A 24,424-nucleotide genomic window follows, 5' to 3' on the forward strand; every position below is an offset into this window, starting at 1 on the left:
CTGTATATAAAAAGTTAATTACATAAGTTTTAAAAAACCAAATTTATTCATTGGATTAAATTCCCTTGCCACATGCCATAGCTATTCAAATGAATGAGAGCAGCCCAATAACACAAATTTGAAGGTCAAAGTGTCTGTTAACAATATTAGACATCTTATATTTTAAAATATTCAAATGTACAGATTCGGTAGAAACCCAGCTACTACATTCAGTTAATAAACTAGATATTCTTAAACATGAAAGCTCAATTGAGATAGTCACCTAAACCATGATTTGAAAAAAATGGAACTGTGCTATAGACCATGTATAAGGAACCTTTGGCCCTCTTGATTTTCTGAACTGAAACTCTCATCAACCCCAGCAAGCATGGGCAATAGCCAGGGTTGATAGGAGCTGTGTTAGCAGAACATCTGGAGGGCCAAAGGTTCTCCATATCTGCTACAAACCTTCATAGTCCTTCATCACCTTGGTACATGCACCAAGACCCTCTTCCATTTCCAGTCTGCTCTAATCCTATTTTACTATAACATACCTATTTGCACATCATAGCTAGTGCCAATTTCCAGGCCATGGTTTACAAACCCACTTCAATCCCATGGTTTGGAGGGTTACCACTACCATATTTTGTCCAACTTAGTCATTACTTTAAGCTACAGTTAGAAGGAATCGGAAACTAGAACAAGGCATTGGCATGAGATTGAAGCTGATCCTTCCAAACATTCTCTCCAAGGAATGCTTGGAATTGTTGTTTGGAGGCAGTAAGGATCTCTTAAAGAAAATTTTCATCGCCTGGGAGTGTTTAGAGAAGCTAAGTGGGATAAAGTTTATGTATGGTTTATGTATGAGAAAAAGAGGGTGGTATCAGCCTTCTTGGGAGAACTATGAAAGTCTGTAGAAGTCCAAAACATCTTGAGGGGTGTGGATTTTAAGGGGTGAAATCCCCTAAACCCAAACATGCTCAGTGACTATAAAACACTGAGTGCCTGTTGGGGAAATGGATGAGAGCATAGCTGGCTGGCACACTAAGCAGAAGCACACCACACTGCAATGTTTTGTTGCCCATCCCACTTCCTATAAAGAATTTCCATATGAGAAGTACAAAATGTCACTGTATATTACAAAGAAGGTGCTACAATGGAAATCAGGTGACATGTAGCTTGTGTATAGATAATAAGTGTTCTTGGGAAAATAAAATCTGTCCCCAACTACCCATTCCCTGATAATATACAGGTAATGTCCTGTACATGGAATTGCCTTTCTAAACTATTGGGAAATTTCAATTACTTCAGACTAAAGTGGAGAAATCATTATCTGGACCATCTAGAAATGAGTATGGTCCATTTTAAAAATCTGTTTACATATCTTTGCTGCCTACCAGACTTTCCAACCAAAATTCAAAATGGTAGTTTTAGGTCTAGGAAAAGGGAGCCTGAAAGACTTCTCCCCTATGAACTTGCTCAGCCACTGATACCACCGGAGACATGACTCTGAAAGTGACTATCGGAGATTATGGTAGTAACATCTTGACTGTAATCTTATCAAAGGATTATGTTCTTGTGAGTTTTTAATGCTTTCTAACAGTTTAGTAACTTTTAAGTCCAGAGGCTTTGGCTTACACAAATTATCTACAGGTAGAAGTACCCCAAGGGTGATATCTTATTTATTTGGACACTTTCCATTTGTAGTTACAACTATACCAGCTGACAAAAAATTCCAATCTATTCTTATTGATTCCAGAGAATCATAGATACAAACTGGATAGGTTCAGCCTGTTAGTGGATGAGCTCTAAAACATAGTACCGTATGATAGCTATTCCTGCAGCTTTCATAATTTTACCTGCCTCTGCTTTGGTTTAACAATGAAGCTTGTGTAAAAACCTCCCCACCTTTCCCTGTTAAGTTGTGCCCTGTGGTAATTTACTACACTGACATCAAGCTTTTAAATATTAAACAAAAATGGTAATCAAATAAAGGATAATGAAGAATATGAGTTAGCATGAGTAAATGTATAACATTAGCAGATTTGGAAGTTAATGCATTAGTGTGATATTAAATGGAGAGGGAGACATAAGGTGATGTAGACGAGTGATTGTTGGCAACCATCTGTCTTGAGAGACAATGGAAGAGTGTGTCTTCAGGGGTAAAGTGAAACCGTTGGAGAGTTACAGCATCTGCTGCGGCTGTTGAGACCAAAATGGGAGATACATGTTTTGTTGCAGCTGGGCAGAGATTCAGTCAAGCTGAAGGGATATGAGAGCACCAGGGAGAAGCATATGCCAAAGAGAGTTGGGGCAAGAACACTGCTCTTTATAGGGAAGGCATTTGAGGATGAACCATCATACTGGACAGTGCCGTCATGTTCTTGTGGAAGGCTACAATCATCTTCTGGAGCTTTGGTGGGCATTCTATCTTGTTGAGCAGTGTGAAGAGTCCTTTTTAACTGACCAAGATCAAAGGCTTTTGTCAGGTCTATGAAGGAGATGTACAAGGAGGATTTCTGCTCTTGGCATTTCTCCTGCAGATGTGCAATGAGAAAATCATGTCGACTGTTGACCTCTGAGCTCTAAAGCAACATTGTGACTCTGGATAGACCCTGTCGGTGAGTGACTGTAATCTGTTAAGAACCACAGGGGCAAAGATGGTTTCTACAGTATTCAGCTGGGAGATTCAATGATAGTTGTGATTTTTTTAAAGAAAAGAAAACCCAACAGATGCAACCATGCAGTGTGTGTGTGTGTGTGTGTGTGTGTGTGTGTGTGAGAGAGAGAGAGAGAGAGAGAGAGAGAGAGAGAGAGAGAGAGAGAGAGAAATGGATGGATGGATCAAGTTGCACTTTAAAATAAAAATCAACAGAACTGCTATTGACTTCAGTGATCGTAGCATCCACACACAGGGCAAGTTTTTGGTGAATCGAGTCCAGCCATTGGCTGCATTGTTAACTGGTGGCAGAATTCTGACCACCTGTTTGAGAGGCATAATCTAGTTTATTTTTATTCTGCTCTTAACAGGTAATTGGCACTGTCAGAGCTGACAGTTACTAAGTTTGGTAGGTTCATATGTAAAGTTATTTGCACCCAGTCCACTACTGCACAGAAAGATCTGTGCACTGGAACCCAAGACATAAAATCTTGAATTTAGAAGAAGACAACTTTTTCTTATTTTCCTATCTTACTATATTTATCTCTGTTCATCTAATTTGCTTGTATGATTTAATTCCCTTAATCTAAATATATGTTCCTCTTAATAAGCTGTAATACTTTCTTATTAGTAAGAGTAAAAGCCATTTTAGAATTCATTAAGCATCACCATTTAGATTTCCCTATATGTAAAAAACCTTGCAGTATTTAAAAATCAACACAAAACAACCCACAGTTTGTACTGCTGATTGATGTTACACTGGTTCTTGAACAGAATCTGTTCCGGAAATCCGTTCAACTTTCCAAAATGTTCAGAAACCAAGGCGTGGCTTCCAATTGGCTGCAGGAGCTTCCTGCACTCAATTGGAAGCCGCGGAAGCCCTGCTGGACATTTGGGTTCCAATGAACGTTCGCAAACCGGAACACTCACTTCCATGTTTGCAGCGTTTGGGAGCCAAAACGTTTGAGTTGCAAGGCATTTGACAACCAAGGTACGACTGTATAATAAACACACTGCTTTCAGTGTAGTTTGCAACAACAATTTTTGTTCTTTTTGCCCTACAATTGAATTAAAAGTACAGGGTGAATGCTGTCGCTTCAGTTTATTCTTACAAACTTATTTCAGTTGCCTGGAGCTGCAAATTCAAACATTTTAACCAACCGAGCAGCTATAAAGACAGAATTAAGAATTTGTACATTTATGTAAAAGCTTTACAGCCATAGCCTGTGAGCTTCCCAGCCAGCAAAGAAATTAGAAAAGGTGCCAGCAACATCACAATTTGGGGTGACACTGCACTGGTGTCAGCAGCCAACCTCAGGCTGTCATACAGGAGTGGCTGTGTGGAGTGCAAAGCTGCTAAAGCAGAGTGGCTGTGAAAGAAATGAACAGCGGGCATGCAAAACTAGGAGTAAAAAACCTACATTGTATTATAAAAGCAAGCTGTCCATTATGGAACATACTGGCAAAGACCTAGATGCCTCAAATTTGAAAAACAGGACTGAAACTAAAGAAGCAGCTCAAATGGAATAGAATGCTGTTTAGTGCACTTACAAGGTTCAATCAGTAAATCATTTCAAATCAACAAATCCTTACAAGAAGTACAACACCAGAAACTCTTAAAGATATATCCATATGTTGATATGGATTTGTTGATTTGAAATGATTTACTGATTTAACCTTGTAAGTAACTGTTGCAGTTCATCATAAGAATTGTGAGCTTCGGTAGTCTTGTTAAGCCTTTACACATGAACCTTTGGTGAGTAATTTTAAACATTTTTGTATGATGTTTTAAAGAAATGTATAACTATTTATGGTGCATCATATGAATTTCTTATTACTTAAGAAAGAGCCGGCCCCCTGAGGAAACCATTCCTGTGAAACGGGGAAGAAGCTGGCCGCCCGTCAGATGAGATAAGTACGTATGGGAAGAGATAAGAACGCATGATCATCATAGCACTTTATTATCGGACTTGATTATTGCACTTTATACTGGACTTTCAAGACTTCGAGCATGAGATTTGTATACATTTTTGAATCTCCTTGTATATGTGAAGGTTGTTTATACATTTAATATTTGCACCTCACGGTGGTTTACCTTTTCATTGTTTCACCAACATCACTGTGTTGTCTGTTTGTTGCTGTTTAGTGCATATGTAGCTGCAGCATTAGGCTGAAGCTCCTCATTTACATTGTTGATTGAACCTACTAAGTTGTGTGCAACAGACACTGAAGGAGACCTACTGGCTCAGAAAACTGCTTGCTTTGCTATGGATCCAGAATTAGTTAAAACCTATTTCCCCAAGTACTGTGGCTGGCTGATGGAATGAAATGCCAAAACCTACACTTAAAAGTGTTTCAACAACATGAAAAGGAAGGTAGCAATATTTTAGATCAGAAAAATAAGAATTCACACAAGAGCCATTTGGATAAACTTCTCAGGAGTAATTAAAAAAAACAAGATAAAAGTGAGATCTTAAAAAATTATAAACATAAAAGTCTTGTTCTAAAAACAAGAATAATGTGAAAGCCATCTCAGTCCATAATGTTTGCATTTTTGCAGAGTTCATCATATTGCTTAGAAATAAACCATTTCTCTATAAAATAAGATGTGTTGCAAGTCATCATATTCAAATTTGTAGAAAAATACTCCACAGGATCATAAATATATTTACTGTTGAATATGAATATATATCATGACATGTTTCTTTCTACCACTTCTAATTTTGCTTAGCTAGTGGAGCTAAATATAAACCAGAAAACTATACCTTTGTATCATGCCGTATTGTTGAGACTGGAGTGACTTCTTCTGATTTCTTCTTTTTATTCTGGTCCTCATCCTTCTCCTCTTCCGCCTTTTTCTCTGGAGTCACAGTGGTTATCAAGTTCGTTTGAGAGATGCCCTTTGTCGTGGCATACTGGCCAGTACCAACCTCTGCAGCAGACATAGAATCCTTCATGTACATTTCATGGTTTTCATTGACTGATGCTAAAAGCAAATATAATTTGAAGAGGTAAAGTCTAACATAAATTGCGCTGCAAAGCCAAATAAAAATAAATGTGGATTAAAGCAATTTGCCAAGGAAAACGTCATGTTTCAGAAACATGCAGAAACATGTATAATTACTGAGTAAATTTGCAAAGGGATTAAATATCAAGTGTGCATATGCATACACACATATTAAGGCTTTATATGTATTCATACACATGCAGATGGTCCATAACACATATTCTGAATACATTTATAATATTAGTTGCTAGAATGCTCAGCATCAAAAAACTAACATGATTTGAGCATGTTGCAGCGTCCCTCGCTTAAGAGAACGGTGTAAATAATAATATGCAATGTGCACAGCAGGAAAGGATTCTGTTTAATATTTTCATTATAATGTAACCAGATGCAATGCAAACAAAATGGAGCCAAAAAGGAGGACAGTATAAACCTAAAAAAATAAAACCGTACATCCAAAGAAGATTCCATAATTTTTGGAAAAGAAAAAGATTTTTTTATAAAGCTGAGTATGTAAAAAAACAATTTATAGGACTGGTATGATTGAATTGAAGTATTATGATCAAAAAAACACCTAATGGTCCAAAATTTGTATGTTATGCTATTATGACTCAAAATTATACTTCTGTGTATATTACAGACCTTTTCCTCTAAACATTTCAAATGTCACCACTCTATGGCAAATCGATCTATCTAGCTGTTTCAGAATTGCACTGTAAATCATAACTGTAGAAACCTTTTCCTACAGTAAAATTCTGGCGGTGAGAAGCTATAATAATTTCCATTCAATTTTTGTAGACTTAAATGATGCCATGGTACTCTGCAAGACTGCCAGGTTTTTTTTTGGGGGGGGGGGGTACAAACTAGATGTGTGATGTTAACTCAAGTTGTTAGCCCTTGCATGGTTGTTGTTGTTGTTTTGAAAACCAATAAACAGCTTTATAGGAGGCAAGTAAGTCAGATCAGAATCATAACATGAGGCTTTATCACATTCCCTCTGCTACAGTCCTGATTAGAACTGGGCACCAATGGCAATTTTCACTCCTCTGCAAGTAGCAGGCGTTGTTCCACTGACACCAATCAGAGAAACATCTGTCGAAGCATTAACTCACCTCCTCCTTCCCATTCTAAGGCCCCAAACTGGTTTGACCTCCACATTCACATGACTTGCCATTAAGGAACAAACAAACTGCAAGCACTAACAACATTACAGTCTCATTTAGCCCTCCATGGTGAGTCCGGGGGGAAACAGACTTACAATAACTGATTCTGTGAGCTTTCCCCCCATTTCCCCCTTATATATTGAACTTTCAAAATCTCCTAATTTTTCTTTCCAGTAAATCAGTGAGCCTCCTTTGGATCTGTACCAGAAGCAATGCTTTATGTTTATTTTATTGTGATTTTATTTTGGTGTTTTTAAATCGTTAGATTCCTTACACAGTGCCCTGATGGCTGGCCTAAAAATCTTTTAAATTAATAAAATTATTTTATTTTATTTTAAATAAAATTATTGTCTCTGGCTGTACTGTGCTAAAGGCTTCCGTTTAATTTCAGTGATGCACATGGATGCCAACTGAAAGCTGAGCAACAACTTTGAAAGGAATAATAGTAACAATTATATGTGTAACTTTTCTAAGATGTATCTGGCCTGAATAGAATGTAAAAATTGGAAGACTAGAGGTTACACTAAGTATAGGCTTGAATCCAGAAAACCCAGGATCACATCTCCTCTGTACTATGAATCTCACTGGGCTTTCTTGAGCTAGTCACTATTTCTTAGCTGAACTACTTCACAAGATTGTTGAGCTCTTTGGAGGATCAGCAAGATACAAATGAAATAGCCAAATAGCCAGGTGTATACTTTGCACAAGTATGTAGTTACCCAAATTAGTAACCAGTGCAAGGTAAACCTACTCCATGGTTAATATCTAATTACCCATTTTTAATAATGCCATGTTCTACCTTTTTATATGCTTCACTCAGAGTGATTTTTCAAATTAATGTAGTCATAATTTTGTTCTTCCTCAACAAACTCTTTGGAAAAAACCTAATCTAAACTTTCAGAATTCGTCTATATTATCTGTGATTTAGAGATACGTGTACGTTCAATTTGTATGCACATCAAAAATTATTGGAGCACCTTTCCTCTCTCAGTAAACTCAAATCACATTTTACACTCCCTATTTTTTTTTTAAAAAAAGTGGCTCATGTTCTGCCCAGAAAAAACACACTTTCCAATTAACTATGATGTAACCTATGCATGGATACAAGACAATGATTAGTGTTATTCTGATCTGATTTTTGCTAAAGAGGTATTTACTTAATAAAAACTAAGCAAAAGAAAAATAACACTGAGAACAATTTGTACTCTGAGATGCATGCATAGCAGCAAGGTCATGAGTTGCTTGGTAACCAGCAGGAAGCATATTAGTACTCAAAAGGATCAAAATTAATGAGCGATAAGCACTCCTGTTATCAGTTTCATCAGGGAACACCAGGGATTATCACTAATTTATATGGATCACAATTTTTTCCATTGACCCCAGCTGTTTCTTGGTATCTGCTTTATATTCTTTTTTTTTATGTATAGACATTTGAAAAGCAGCTTCCTAGAAGACAGTTACATGCCAATTTTCTCTCTGGAAATAAATAGTATTAAACTGAAAACTGGTTAGGTGAGTTCACATTTTGAGCATCATGTTTTGTTAGTTTTAAAGGGTTGCAAATTGTTGGTAAGCGTGAGCAACAAAAGTAGCAGTAAAGAGGAAGGAAAGAGCTAGCTCAGGAGCCTTGATTTGTGTTTCACAACATATATTAACTTATTTACACTGTATGCATGCAGGCGAGGCCAGAATCTAGGCAACACCTGAAAATTAGAATGCCACTTACCTGGGACTCCACGGAGGTGGGGTTTGTGGCCTGGCCTGGCAGGAGCCTGGATCCGAGGCCTTCTTAGGCTACAGGTAGCCATTGAGGGATGCCAGTGCCTCCCTCTGCAGCCATGCGGCATGCCCGGAGGCCTTGTTCAAGTGAGCCAGTCAGGAACGAGCTGAGGGGTAGGGCTGCGGACCTGACAACCCTAGTTCCCAGTCAAATCCATCGAATATTAATAAATACTGGCTGCACACAGCCAGCTCAGCTCTGATCCTCGCTGGACTCAACCCACCTGCCCTGTTTATGGGTCCTGACCATATGTGTGGAGACAGATAAGCTATATGGAAATGACTTAAATTCCATAGTGGCAGGCAGACAATTGGTGTGACACCAATCTGAAACCTAAGAACAAGAGTGCTGGTGGCAATTGTTTTATGTATTTATTCTAGTCTCTTTGGGATTTAGGCCAACTATTGAGTATATATTTGCTTGGAACACCCTAAAAAGCAGAGGGAAACAGAAAGCATTTCGGTAACTGAAGAAAGACTGGTGGTTGAAGGAATAGGTGGGCCAAGGTTGACGTTTCATTGTTCTTCTTTCCACAGCTTTTGTGTACTGCCATACGAATAAGCCCAGGAAAAGCAGAAGGCTAATATTTATTTAATGGGCATTTTATAATGAATGAAGTGTCATGCATATACTTACAAGCATCATCCGACAGAAGCTCAAGGGACATGAGATTACAAGAAGCTTAAATCTGTTCTCTAACGATATAAAAAAATTAAGATAAAACTCCAAATAAAGACCATCAAGAGCATCTTACCCCCATCTAAGCTGCGAGACATAGTATAGCGTTTGCTTGATGAACGCTCAAAGTAAGGTGCTGGTCGGTCTATCAGTGCACTTGCTCTCCTTGTCTGGGCTTGTGTCCTTCCACTGTAGCGAAACTTGGAACCCAGCGTAAGAAATTTTTTGGGAGGAGCCTCTGGGAGCAAGAGCCTAGAACATATCACACGGAATGCTTATGACGAATTGCAGGTTTTAAATGGGAAAAATGAAGTGGAGAAATAAATTCTGGGCATCCATGTCTTTATTCCATAATCCTTTATTTGAATAGATACGGTTATGACACAGTGCTCCTATGCATGCCTCCTCAGATGTAAATCCTGTTATATCCACTGGTACTAACACCCAGGCTATGTGGACATAGATCTACAACCTTAGTTTTATGCTAGAATTAAATATTGTATAACCTTCCCGTCCCTCCCTTTCTGTCCTCTGCAACACGCCAGACACCCTCAAAATCTACTCCAGAGGGGAGTGTTGGATACAACCCAAAAATTATAATTAGAAACAGCTGAATATTTTGAAGTCTTTGTCAAAGAAGAAGAATAATAATGTCTGTTATTCTTTTCAAAAACATGTATCAACAACTGCTTCTTCACAAATATATCTACATATCTATAAAAAAAACACACATCACACACCCCAATCATTTTATGTGGCACTGACACTGTTTGATTAGGTATTGGCTATTATATATAAGATATTATATCTAGGTGAATCAGCATACAGGTAGACTTCTCTCAAACCCACCACTATAGTAGTATTAAAAGTTTCCACATGAAGTTTGCCCCAGAATTCACTCTTCATTCTAGAGTTGTTATCCCTAATCTGACCCCACCCAAAAAAAGAATCTCTAGATAATATCAACTCATTATATAGTAACTGTTCTCCAACGTCATTGGTGAAATTATCTACATAGATGTAGTCCTGCCCAACCATGACTCTGGGTGTGAGGCTCATCCAAGGAGTAGGGCTCTTGCAGAGGCCTCAATTACCACCAGGGACCATGAAGTGCTTCCTCTTATAGTCAAGCATATATTTTGAATGTTTCTTTACACCAATGATCAAGAAGAATGCTACATTTTAATGGGTTGTACCCAATGCTAGCCCTACTCAAAGGAGACCTATTTGATGTAAATGGACATTATGTTTCTACTTGAACAGAACAACCACCCCTCTCCTCTGCTGTTCAGGGGCGGGGGGGGGGGGAGCCAAGAAAGCTCTGCTGCACTAATAGAAGCCATTATGCTGGCAGAACTATTTAGTTGTCTCCTTCTTAAATACATTTTAGTTTTTATTCTTTATTTCTATGTGTCATGTTTTAAAACATAAAAGAGATTGTATACCTGAAAAATGTATGATGTTCAACACATACTTTCCATAAACGCTTCGCAGCACGATGATTTGGTAATTTAAACCCAATTGTGCTTTCAAATTGCTCAAACTAGGAGAGAAAAGAACATTTAATTTCGAGTTAAGATGTAACAAACATACAATGAAGCAGATTACCAACTCAACAAATTTGTATACATCTGCATATATTACATACATACAGTGGGTCAACACTGTTGGGTTGCCAATGTAAGCAAATAATATGCAGTGTATTCTAGATTCATGGCTGCTCATGAAACCTTTATTTGGTCCCTTGCAGCCTGAGTTGACTATACAGACATTCCCAGGGGAATATATAGTGTAAATAAATATAAAGGCATAAAAACAGGATCAGTTCTGGTTTGCTAATAAACACTGTGTCAGAGTTCTTCTATACATTTCAGATGTTGCTGGACTACCAGTGCCCAGGCTGATGGGAGCTGAAGTCCAACAATACCCGGGAAGCTAAAAGTTGACCACCACAGACTTAGAAGAACTAGCATACAAAATCCACAACTATTTAAGAAAGGGATATTTGATTAATGTGTGTCAAAATATATGAAAGTGTACCTTAATAGGTTTTACTGGACTCATGGACCAACCATGAGATACGTCAAGTGCTGCAGAGAAGAAAACTTAACACATCAAGACACTATTATTGCTACATTAATCAACTGTGACATAAGATTCTTATCTTGCTGCCACACAGAAATCAGCTGTTATTTCTGACAATGTGGTGCTCTGGGGTTTAAAAGTAGGAGAACAAAGTAACGGTAACTTCCTACTCAGATATGAAGTTTAATAACAGCTTCAACAACTCAATATGCCCAATACTAACCCAACCTTAGAAATGTTCTGATTAATAAATTATACAAGAATTAAAACATTGCCGGGGGGGGGGGTCCTAAAATAATGTGAAAATGATTATCTTGGTAAGTAAACATTTGCCTAGTAAAAAGAGGGTGAGGAAGAATGAAGCAGAGTGCATACATAAGAAAGGACACAAGTGTATGCTACAATTCCTAATTGTGTGAATGGTGTCATATGTAGTTTGGCCCTCAGAAAGGCAAGAGGGGGTGATGGTTCTGGCAACAGGGGAAATACAGCATAATGCCATGGCTGTCATGGACTTGGTTACATACACTTGCATGAACTCAGTTAATGATTATATGAAATTAGGCAACTGGAGCAGTCCAGTTTGCAAAAGGAACACTGAAATACATTCGTTTTGCTGAAGTCCACTTACTTCCCCTGGTCGGATTTTGATATAGAAGTTATTCCTCTTGTATGAAATTTTGAGAACCTTAGGCCAAGCAAATCTGTTTATTCTGAGTCTGTCCCGATATATCAAGAGACCACTTGCGCAAACCCCTAACATGATTTCAACTCCTTCAGAATCCTAAAAAAAAAGATGTTTCAAAATATGTTATTTTTTAATCTTTAGAGCATCAATGGTTCATTTCCATTTTCACAAGTTTTTTGAACATCAGATGGGGGGTGGGGGTGGACAGCCTTCCTTTATGAGGGATGCCATCCACTGAACCACAGAGTTATCCCATTTCTGGCAAAAACAGTTAATGTAATTAACAGAACACAAACTAAAAGACTCACTTTCACTCAAATATCTATGCAGATTTCCTTCTAAAATGCCCTACAGTCCTTTCAAAACCTGTCCATATATTATATGCATTTATCAAAGCTTTTGAGAAGATTTTATGCAGAAAAAATTCAGAATAACATGCACTTCATAATTTTCTTCTGGTCAGCAACATTTTGCCAAAAACATGATCCATTAAATTTATAATGACTAAGATGTATACATGTGACCTTGAATTGAGGAAGACTGAAGCCACATGTCAAGCCAAACCACTTTTTGCAGACACTGTTTCACCATATATAGTATAACTACATTTTGGTTCGGTTAACTCTATTCCATAGCACTGATTACGGAAGTTTCCACAGGTATGTAAGACAAAGGGCCGATTCACACACAATGGTGTCCTGCCTCGGCCCCGGACACACTGACCAGGTGCTTGGAAGCTGTGGCTGGATGGCTACGTGGGAGCCGGTTGAAGTTAAAATCTTCGAAGACAGAGGTCTTCTGGCTGGGTAGGGACGACATGGGGTTGGGGGGGGGGCAATTCCCATCTCTTGCAGGGGCTCAATTAGTGCCAGCGCCTTCTGTCAAGAGTTTGGGTGTAACCTTCGACGCCTCCCTTTCCAAGGAGGCACAGGTTATAGTCACAGCTAAGGTGGCATTTTTCCATCTCCGCCGTATCAAGCAGTTGGTCCCTTACCTTTCTCGCCCTGATCTGGCCACAGTGATCCATGCGACGGTCACCTCCAGGCTTTATTATTGTAACTCGCTTTACGCGAGGCTGCCCTTGAAGCTGACCCAGAAACCACCGGGTGCAGAATGCCACGGCGAGGCTCCTGCTGCGGAACCACATTCATCCAGTGCTTTACCAGCTGCACTGGCTCCCGGTGGAGTACAGGATCAGATTTAAGGTGCTGGTTGTGACCTTTAAAGCCCTATGCGGCTTAGGACCCTCGTACCTATGGGACCGCCTCTCCTGGTATGCCCCGCAGAGGACTTTAAGTTCCACAAATAACAAAATTTTGGAGATGCCAAGCCATAAGGTGGTTAGATTGGTCTCAACCAGGGCCCGGGCCTTTTGAGTACTGGCCCTGACTTGGTGGAACGCTCTCTCACAGAAGACCAGGGCTCTGCGGGATTTGACATCTTTCCGCAGGGCCTGCAAGATAGAGCTGTTCTGCGTGGCCTTTGGGCTGGACTCAGTCTCACCCCTATGTTTTCCTCCCTTGTGGTTTTTGATTTGGGAAAATGAGGCTGCATTTAAACATTTTAAATTTAAACTGTATTTTAACCCGTATTTTAATTAATTGTTTTTCTTTCTTTTACGTCTTATTGTAATTTTATTGGTGTCAGCTGCCCTGAGCCCGGTTTTCACTGGGGAGGGCGGGGTATAAATAAAATATTATTATTATTATTATTATCATCATCATCATCATCATCATCAGACGTTTTGCACATACTACTTAATGCATGAATGGCAACAATTCTAAGCTCCTAATCTGAACCATCCTGCTACTTAGACTGTACCTTGGCATGGTGCAGATCTACTCCGTACATGGATAATTTTTTTGCATTCTCCAAAAAATGCATCTCAGCTTCCGCAGGTGTCATTCCCCTAAAGATAATAAACATGAGTAGAAATAAACACACATAAAAATGAACTTGTTTCCCGGAAAATAAATCTGTCCTTTATGATGATTTAAATGATTTCATGCAATTGTTTTACACTATTATTCACTCCATCCAATCATTTCCCCCTCAATGTAATGCTTTGAAATTCAGTACATTTTTCTTGAAGGAGGATAGAATTCCAAACGACTATAATTGTATACATCCCCCCCCCCTGCTTATATTACCTGTGGCTTTTATGAAGCTCTATTACTTTGTCTTCCAGTTCTTTAGTATGGTTTGGTGCAAAGCGAAATTCACTGATGTAATCACTTCCGTATTCATCAGGATCATAATCTCCAAGCTCTGACTGAACTGTATAGGAGCCCAATAGTGCAAGTGTAACAAAAGAACATGGCAGTCGTCCAGAAACTATGTCATCTCTCAGCTGTAAACAGAGGTAGTACCTGCAACAAATTTTTTTTGTAAAAAAACACACCTCATTAACACCTCCATACCCCTCCAAGTTCTAGCAATTCACAAGCAGTTTATAGGTTTCATTAAGCCTAGACAAGTGCAGAATCTCTGCTTTAACCAAAGTGGTAGAAAACAGAAGAAAGGACAAACAGGAACGTGAAAGAAATATCTCCATCACAGGGCAGTTGGGGGATGGCCAGTTAGGTTGATACATAATGGAGCACTTGAAAACACAATCCCAAGAAGTGGTGTGCGCATATGAAGAAACAGTAGATGCAGTCAGAACTCCAGTTTGTATTTTAGGCACAACAGAGTTCTCTCTCCTATTAATTAGAAGAATTTATACATTGAGCAGAAGTGCCATGGCTGTTTACAAACAAACAAAAACATCAAAATACCACAACAGAACTAGCTCAATAAAACAAAGTTGAAATTTCAAGTCACAACAAAACATTAAAATATCAGTCATAACAATCAGGAATTGGTGGGAATTGGTTCTTCTCAGTAAGTCACTACCGTATTATTTTAATTGCAATCCATGTTTCCTCTTCTGCTTACTTTTCAGTTAATGCTAACTATAAGCGGCAGTTTCAGAGATATGTCTTTCACCTGCTAATGGTAGCAAAGAACTATTCCCTCCGTTCACTGCAGCATCTTTTTATGTTCATGATTATGTGAATGCCACAGCCACTATTAGGGACAGATGAGGTCTCCTCAGCTCAAATTTTCTGAGATTTTTCAGGGAAAGTGCAACGTTTTATTTGAGATGCTGTGGGAAACCCAGCCTTCTGCTATGACAATTATCCAACCCTTCCCCAAAACTTATTGTAGGCAGGATGGGTCAGTCATTAGCAAGGAAGTCTGGTTCCCAGCTATGGAGGGTCATGAGTATGGCCAGGAAGCATGGGAAATGTAGTTTTCAAATGTTCTTTGCTACACTTCACAGGTTTCAGTGCAATGGATGCCATGAGGCTGAGGTGTTGGCTACTGCAAGCTTACCCTAATACACCTACCCTGGCAACAAAGGTAAAGGGATGGCAATGAGGCAAGTTTATTATAAATTTGACCTTTGGTGGCGGGCCGGTGGATGAGGATACAGCTCCAATATCTACATTTCCTTACTACCATATTGATAATGGTTTATGGAAGGAAATGTAGATATTGGAGCTGTATCCTCATCCACCGGTGTTCACCTCACATTATACAAACAATTGTTTAATAATTGTTAGTTAGAGGTTGCCACCACCAATAACTTTTCATGATCAACTTATAAAGATTGCTGGCTGTTTTAAATACCTGGTAATATCTTCAGAAAGCTGGGCAGGATCAGGAGGATAGAATTTCACATTAAAAGAGAAATGCCAAGCACCACCTATAAGAAAACAAAACTTAAGATTATTTGCATACCGTGTCCAGTAATGGTTATCTAGTTGTCTGAACCATTTCCTTTGCTTTCATAATTGAAGATTGAGGGCTCCTAACTTAACAAAAAATAAGAAGAAGAATTGTCCCTCAGCAAACAGCAACTTATCTGAAGCGTCTGTAAAAACTTGTACACCCAGGACAATTTTCTTGGCTAAGATACGGTTTACACAATCAAATACAAAGATAAGAACCTAAACATTTAGCAAGGCTGTGCTCACAACTGAGTGAAGCATATAGTTATTTCTATAAACACATTCATCAGCACCTTGGGGAGATCTATCTCAGTTGAATTTCTTTGTCCTTTACCATGTACAAAATTGTAAAGATAAAACATAGAGGTCATTACTCAGAATCAGCCCTGAAAGCCTCAAGATGAGGCAATAATATCACCATAGTCAACTAGCCAGCTTACCGGTAGTTCCCCTGCTCCGACCAATTACAGTGCTTATTAATCATAAGCTGGTTTGGTCTTGCTACTAGAAGACTCCGACAAAAGCAAAGAGGTATAAACACTTGCATTTTACAGCCTGATCTTGTATATCAGAAAATAAAATAAAATGAGAGGTTGTTTTGGTTTGTTACTATGGTATATATTTTTGTGTTTTCATATTGTAAACCATCCTGTGTTCTTCGGATGAAGGGGAGTATAGAAATTTAATAAATAAAATAAATATCACCAGTGTCCTTTCTTGGGCCTGGCCTCAGTCATTCAAGTTCTAATGACAATCAGGTTACCATAATGCACTCTTATGTGGGATACTCCCTTGAATGCAGCCTGGAAACTTCCAACAGGTTCATAATGCAAAGCTGCCAGAGTTCTGACTGGACCTAACAGACCAGCAAATGCTGATGGGGTTGTAGTCCAAACTATCTGGACAGCACCAGGTTGGTGAAGGCTGCAATGTACTGATATTGCACACATCCTTTAACCACAATACTGTACCAATTTCCCCCCCTCGATTCAAAATGGGTTTTGACCTTTACAGCTCTCAGTGACCTGTAATTGGAATATCTCAAGATTAATCTTTCTCCCCATGAGTCTAACCCCGAGGCTTTTCTCCAGATCACTCCACTATCTGATACCTGGTGAGAAGGGAAAAGTGCCTTTTTGGTTGTGATGCAACTAAACTTCTTTAATGTTCTTTGGAAAAGATACACACAATTTCTAAAAACGTGATGCTGCTTTAAATAAGGATTCAACCACTGCTGCTTTTAAACTTGTCTTGTAAGTCTGTTTTTAAAACATATACACTAATTGTTACCTTCCTGCTTGCTTGCAGTTTTTATTATTTATAAGATGACTTGAATATTTTAACAGAAAGACAGGGTAGAAATATTTAGAAATGAAACATATAATAAATACAGCCCACTAAGGTAAGTAAATAAGCTTTATTGTACTAGCCAAAGGCCATGACTAAACCATACAAGCACTATGCAGAAAAGATATATCTATATGCCTATAAAACACTGTAAAAAAACAGAGTCACTGCCTGAACCATCAAAATCATAAAATGCAGAAGCACACGTAGACTGGGGACTCCACACAGTATACAGTATTTTCCTATTTAGACCTCTGAATATCCCTTACAGTTTACTGACATTCTGCCCAAGTTCTTCTTCCACTAAGGTGCCATATATCTTACCAACAGAAGCTGTGTAAAGTATATCTTTTGATTTCAGTTTAAGTACTTTTCTACTTTGCAACATCCTATTTTTAACTATTTAAACTGAGCATGTCATGATGAATATGCATGTTGAAGGTGTGTCAAGTTTCATTACTGAAGCCTTGGTGTGCTTGATAGTAGAGGGGTCGTGCTAATCTTGACAGTACAATATATATTAAATTGTGTGCAAATTTCCTACAGGTTTGGCCTTTAGGGTCTGGAATGTTATCTACATGAATGAACCTCTGCCCCTTACAAAATACAAAGACTCACTTTCTTTCTTGGTCCTTCCTTACATATATTTCTGCTTGAATAAGTCCTTCGCTTGAACAAAGCTCTTAGTTTATTCAGTAAAAACAGGTCTTCTAAACGGCAATTAATCAGAGATCTTAACAATCCTGGTGTACAAATCCCTGAGCTACTCTGGAAAATGTTTGGATTCCGTTCATTTGTTTGGGAAAAGCAAGAAAGACTTAAAGTAAGCCTGCTGTGCTGTATTGATTTCAGAAAAAAGGCACAGTCAATATTTCTTTCCCACATTGGGTAAAACAAAGAAACAGGGTGAGAAAAAACTATACATACTTTTAGCCAAATTTTCTTAGGTGCCAATGTACATTATTACTTTTAACTGCAGTGATAACTGGGTGCATTTCAGGGTAGAGAAGCCCAAAGGAGATCCCATGTGCTAATGAAATTTTGTGTATGATGTGCATTCTTAAATTATCAGTCAATAATATTTTATGTCTGGTAATACTGGGTTCCTAAAGTAATTTTCTGAAACAGCAAGTTTTGCATTTTTATATGCTACAACTGCATCTCTTCCCACTGACAAGAGCAGGACTAGACTTTGCTGTTCTGGATAATCTCCTGCAGTTACCATTGTTCACATTTGGCTAAGAAGTCTACATCTGATGTATTAACAGTATCTACCATAACAAACACTGCACATTTTCTTGATTGCATCAATACTGATTTTTTAAAAATCCGAAATAGCTGAAACCATTACTGTCATTTATAAATCCATGTGCCTAGGCTTTCAAAACAGGTTTACATAATTTGGCTATTCAAAGCAGAATTCTTTACAGAAATGTTGATGTTTTAAAGCATTTACAACATTTTATTAAATATTTCTCATTACAAGTATACCACTTCGCTCACACTATAAATTAACATTTGTAAACCAAAAACCATGTTTTTAATTCCAGATGGAGAACGTTTCCTACCAAATGTAATTGCTTGCATATACTTGGCCATTGGAAAGATTTTATTTGTGAAGTGTGATTGAGAATGAACACTGACATCTGTTTGCTACAGCAAATTCCATGTCTATGCATTACATCAAGTTTGTAGAAAGGATCTTAAATATTCGACTTGGTTGCCTTGATGCTTAATTTATTCTGGGTACTTTTAGGTTTCTAAAGCAGTTCACAAGTACATTTACACAGGAGAAAGGAAGTATAAAACCATTTGCTTTCTATTAAGACTTACTTGGGTAACAATGTGGGAAAACAATTTTAAAAATACAAGGTAGAATCACAGATATATAGACCTCTTCTACAGGTATCTTTTAGGCAGCATTACTAATGTTACTTACCTGGGAGGAATCCCTATTAAAAACATATAGTTAATGTCTTTAAAATGATTTAGCACAACTTACTTCGGATCTGCTTTTTTATTTCCTTGGCTGGGTCCAACCAATTCTGAAAATAAGTATTTAAAATACTTTAATGTACAAACATGTTTTAAAAATCATCAAGAAGAACAACAACAACAGCAACAACAATAATTTGTTTATACCCCGTCCATCTGACTGGGTTGCCCCAACCACTCTGGGTGGCTTCCAAAGTATAAAAACACAACTGTGCATCAAATATTAAAAACTTCCCAATACAGGGCTGCCTTCAGGTGTCTTCAAAAGGTTGTGTAATTGGTTACCTTTCTGACATCTGATGGGAGGGGGTTCCACAGGGCCGGAGCCACTACTGAGAAGGCCCTCTGCCTGGTTCCCTGTAACCTCACTTCTCACAATGAGGGAACCACCAGAAGGCCCTGGGAGCTGGATCTCAGTGTCCAGGGCTGACAGGGACCCTACTCCATTATGAAAAGTGCAACACTGCTGCTGTCAGGAGGATGCTACTGTCTCCACCGCCTCCACTCTGACCAGTTTTGAAGGCTGATGATTCTGACAACACAATCTCAGTATCATTAATAAGACGGAAATGCTTGGATTTGATATATTTTCCCCATTTTATCTAAATTCTTGTCTAATTTTACCTTCTGGCTTTCCATATCTTTGTATGTTAACCCGAAGTAATCTTTTTCCAGCAGGTTCAGATGTTCACATACTTTGTCAAACAGCACCTGGCCTTTTGAACGTTTCTACAGAGAAAGTATAGGAAATAAAATGTTTGAGTATCAAAACACACGAACCTTTTAAAAAAAATATCAAGACAGCTTAAAAGAATTAAGTGGACATTCATTTAATTTCACGCTAAAGGTTTGATATTAACTGGCTCATAATATGAATTTTCCACGCCTGAAATACTTCCTTCTATTGCAAGGTATGTCACCTTACCATTAAATTATTACTTTAATTGCAATGAAAACATAATGGGAAGGATCCATCCCACGCAGCTCACAAAATTCAGTTCACAAAACATAGTTTTCCTGGCCCCTTCTCCATACTGAACCTATCCCAAAAGCCAGAATAGCTCACAGGGTGGGACATGGGAGACTGCAGCAGGAAGGAGAAATTAGCAGAATTTGGGCAGAGGAGGTTCCCCCAAATGCACCTTTTGATCCGTCTGTTCTCTTCAATATTATTTGCAACAGGCCCAATGGTAGGGACCATTTTCAGCACATATGCAGAAGTTGAAAGCGTTAACGTCTTATTGGCTCTCAATGGAACTGTCCTGATTTCTGAAATTAACTTGGACTTTTTGTAAAACTGAATATAACTTACCTAAAATTAGAATGCCATGGTCCCAGGGCTAGGAACATCAAGTATGCCTAAAGGGCAGGATATGCATCATGCAAATGTAATTTTTATAACAGTGAAAGCATAGGGGTTAGGGGAAACCAAAGCTGATTGTTTCCCCAGGGGTGGGGGTGGTGCTCCTCTTGATCAAAGAATTCTGCACGCAATCCAAGAGAGGATTTCATGGTTGTCTAGATAATGCATTGCCTTCCCTGCTCTTGCACAGGAATTTCCAAACAGCACTGCAATAAGTCATTATGGGCCAATTTAAAATGAAGAATTCTTTTTTTCACTACGGCATTCATGACTCAATAACGATTGAGCCAGGGGGACTTTGCTCACCACTAGTAGAAATACGTTGGGGTGGAAGAGTTTAAAGAACAAGATAACACAGATGTGATAATATCTAGTAAGATGAATAACCATGACAGCATTTTGAAGGAAATGTAAATTGCTGTAGCATGAAAAGACATTTTGAAACTTCTGAGATAATTTACTGAGGGAATTTAATGAAAGCAGGGCAGGGGTTTTATAAGGCTACCTGGAATCTGAAATAATATTCACTGTTATCAGGCCTGAATTCACCATTTTGAGAATTTTGACAGCATTAACAAAGAATAACATACACAGCACACAAGTATCAACAATCAAGCAGAACTGCTCCCTGGTCTCCAGCCTTTGACATCTTCACCTCTGCAGCTTAGCCAACCTATAAACAAACCTCAAGCTCCTTTATTGAAGATGCAGCTATGGACACTTCTCAGTATGCTCCTCATTCCTTTGTGGCAGATGTCACTGCCAGACGTTCACACTGGCTCAAACACACGCTGACACTCTTCTCAACAGTTACAAACTGGAGTTCACCTCCAATCTGTCTCCAAGAGTCTTTCTGTTTCCAATATCCAACGATCCACAAAAATGCTCCAGTGGAGCATCTTCTACAAGCAGAAGCCATAGAACCAGTTCCCAGGGAATAATTTTGCTATGGCATCCATTCAATATTCTCTGTGGTTCTGAAGAAGGAAGGAACATCATGGAAAGCAATCCTAGATCTAAAATTCCTCAACTGATCCTCCCAGTACAGGAAATTCAGGATAGAAACCCTAACATCTCATCAAAGAAGTTATCTACCGTCAGGATCTGCTCAAATCTATAGCTCTCCAAGAAGCCTATCTTCACATCCCACATCTGGGGTGTGGGGTGTGTTAGGTCAGAGGTATTGCTTCTGGTGAGGTTTGTTGCACAAGTTGCAATGTTCTAGAACTGATTTGAGTTTCTGAATCAATAATTTAAGCTACAATATGTCTCATCTACATTAAGTGGTAAGAGTTCACGTGCTTTCATTTAACAGTGCATGTACGTTTACCTTTTTGAAGAAACTGTTTCTATTCAGAAAGAAGTTTGAAAATTTTGGGATATTATATTAGTTTTCAGAATAATCATTATAAAACAGAGTGATTATATAATGTGTACTCTTGATTATTTAACTGATTTCAGCATTTGTATGTCACCCCATAACATTTAGCTCTCTGGATGGTTTACAACAAATAGTAAAATAAAAATAGAAATGTAAATACAGTATGTAAAATAAAACATGAAACCATAAAAACAAAAACAAGGCTCTTCACACCCCCAAAATCAGAAGCACAAATTTAAAAACTGTGAGGCCCAGAATATATAAGATATTTAGGAAGCATAGCTGAACAGAAATGACTTTGGTGATGAAAATACCACAAAGCTGGTGCCTGAGAGACTCACTCTGGAGAATGTTCCATAACCATAGTGCCAGTGCTAGAAAAGCCCCTCTTCCTGATGCTTACCTGCCTCGTTTCATTTGGTGAGGGCAACTAAAGCAGGATATATCTGAATATAATGCTCTAGAAAATCCAGTAAATGTTTTGATTGTACACCTTCAGACTGAGATTTCTGAACTATTTTGTTTTAGGAAACATAAACACAGCCCCAACTGTTAGGTGAAGATGCCTAAAAACACCCCAAAAAACTTTATAACTGTGAGGTACAAAACATAACAGGAGTACATTATCTGCATTAAAAATAATGAGTAATCTCAACAACATTACAAGTGCCATTCTTAAACTAATTTGTACTGAAACAAAATCATGCTAATTCATTTCATTCCACAGCTTTCCCCAAAGGCCATACATTTAGCCTCAAATTATTAAAGTTCCTCAGAAAGAAATAATGAAAAAGGGGAAGTCACTATGCAATTATCTATAGAGTCCTCAAGAAATCATTTAGGGTGATAGAAATAGGCAGCACATAGGAAGAAGAAAATTATGTTTTCCACCAAACTGTCAACTTTGCCTGAGTTTTTCCAGGTTATTTTGCAAAAGAGGAAGAAGATTTTATTATCTCCATTTAGAAGATTGAGAAAATTATTAAAAAACCAATAAACCTCCCCAAGGTGAAAAACAACAGGGGACAGATACTCTGTGTTCCTTAATTGCCACACATTCTAGATTCAGTTTTCACCAACATAAGGCTGGTACTAAATACCAACTAGTTGACAATCACTTAGGGATGCAAATTGAAGGAACTAATTCAAGACAGATAATTGTCAAGAGCCATGATTGTGGGTTTGTTTTTCTGTAAATCCTTTCCAACACCCCTTTATGTACACCTAGCAAGAAGTTCCAGATCAATTTAACAGGGAACATGATTGATGCTAAAAAGAACTATTTTGGTAATATCTAACACCATATGCTTTCAAATATGGGTCAGTAGCTTGCAGTAAAGGTAAAGGGACCCCTGACTATTAGGTCCAGTCTTGACAGACTCTGGAGTTGCAGCGCTCATCTCGCTTTATTGGCCGAGGGAGCCAGAGTTCAGCTTCCAGGTCATGTGGCCAGCATGACAAAGCCGCTTCTGGCGAACCAGAGCAGCGCATGGAAACACTGTTTACCTTCCCGCCAGAGCGGTACCTATTTATCTACTTGCACTTTGATGTGCTTTCTAACTGCTAGACAGTAAGGTAAAGGTACTTGCTTAATTGGAGGAACAAGTGTGATACTTGATTTTTCTGGGATTTTGTTGCCCATTTTAGTATCTGTCAATGCAGATGTGCTAGCTGAAAGACTGTTGGCAGATTATTTAAAAAATTGCTGGGCTCAGAATTATATTAAAATTCAAGGGTGCAATTTGCATCTATTTGCATTTTCATGATGACAATACAGCACCTTGTCAATTTAAAAGCCAGGCAAGGTCAAAAGATGTTTCAGCTGGCAAATCCATATGCTGGTACAGCTGACTGCTTTGATAAGCAGTAAGCAGTTGCTGGCTAAAGGTCTGCAGGAGGCAGGTGCCATTTTTAATATGTAACTTTAAGAGGTGAACATTCATTGGCAGCAAATATACAACAAGTGACCAAACATTGAAATTCAAATTACCACCAAAACCTCATTGTGTTGGATAGGAGAGGATAAGGGAACACACAACAATGGTTTGCAATATACCAGTAAAATTAGCACTTCATGTAATTTCTGATGTGCACATTCTACTGTGGCTTCATCTGTCTTGAAACAAGATCAAGCAAACAAAAGTATATGCATGTTGGAAACAGATATGCAGGCAACCATGTATATAGCACATATCCTAAAAACGTGTTTATTAATTTATTTAGGGAAAAAATGTATGAACTACTTAATCAAAGCTGTATACATAAAATAATATAAAATAATTATCAATGATACACCAAAAAAGCATCTTTTCCTTTTAAAAAAGCAAATTGTTGTTTAGTCGTTTAGTCGTGTCCGACTCTTCGTGACTATAAAAAAGCAAATATACAACACTAAATTGCATGCCTGTGTAGACTTGTTGAAATAAAAATGAAACAGTATAGCATGGGGGGCCTGCCAAAGAAGAAATGTTCCAAAGCACAGATATTGCCACACTAAAAGATACAATGCTCCACAAAAGAGCA

The 24,424-nt window shown here is 38.3% G+C and overlaps 1 protein-coding gene across 12 annotated transcripts in view; it reads right to left on the reverse strand.

The window, feature by feature from the left end:
* Window positions 1-24,424, reverse strand: part of EPB41L3 (erythrocyte membrane protein band 4.1 like 3) — a 126,132-nt gene that overhangs the window by 23,536 nt on the left and 78,172 nt on the right. For 10 of the 12 annotated variants that reach the window (XM_035126103.2, XM_060277898.1, XM_035126108.2 and 7 more), the window contains exons 4-12: window positions 19,782-19,886; window positions 19,165-19,207; window positions 15,715-15,790; window positions 14,190-14,408; window positions 13,861-13,948; window positions 11,983-12,135; window positions 10,712-10,809; window positions 9,343-9,518; window positions 5,404-5,624 (exon numbers count right to left, since the gene is read on the reverse strand). In XM_035126103.2, the coding sequence (XP_034981994.2) occupies window positions 5,404-5,624; window positions 9,343-9,518; window positions 10,712-10,809; window positions 11,983-12,135; window positions 13,861-13,948; window positions 14,190-14,408; window positions 15,715-15,790; window positions 19,165-19,207; window positions 19,782-19,886 (1,179 nt within the window). The remainder of the gene's footprint in view (window positions 1-5,403; window positions 5,625-9,342; window positions 9,519-10,711; window positions 10,810-11,982; window positions 12,136-13,860; window positions 13,949-14,189; window positions 14,409-15,714; window positions 15,791-19,164; window positions 19,208-19,781; window positions 19,887-24,424) is intronic. The other 2 variants (XM_035126106.2, XM_060277897.1) reach the window with 1 other exon arrangement.

This window comes from Zootoca vivipara, chromosome 8 (genome assembly GCF_963506605.1).
Source record: "Zootoca vivipara chromosome 8, rZooViv1.1, whole genome shotgun sequence".
In the NCBI taxonomy this organism is placed as follows: domain Eukaryota; kingdom Metazoa; phylum Chordata; class Lepidosauria; order Squamata; family Lacertidae; genus Zootoca; species Zootoca vivipara.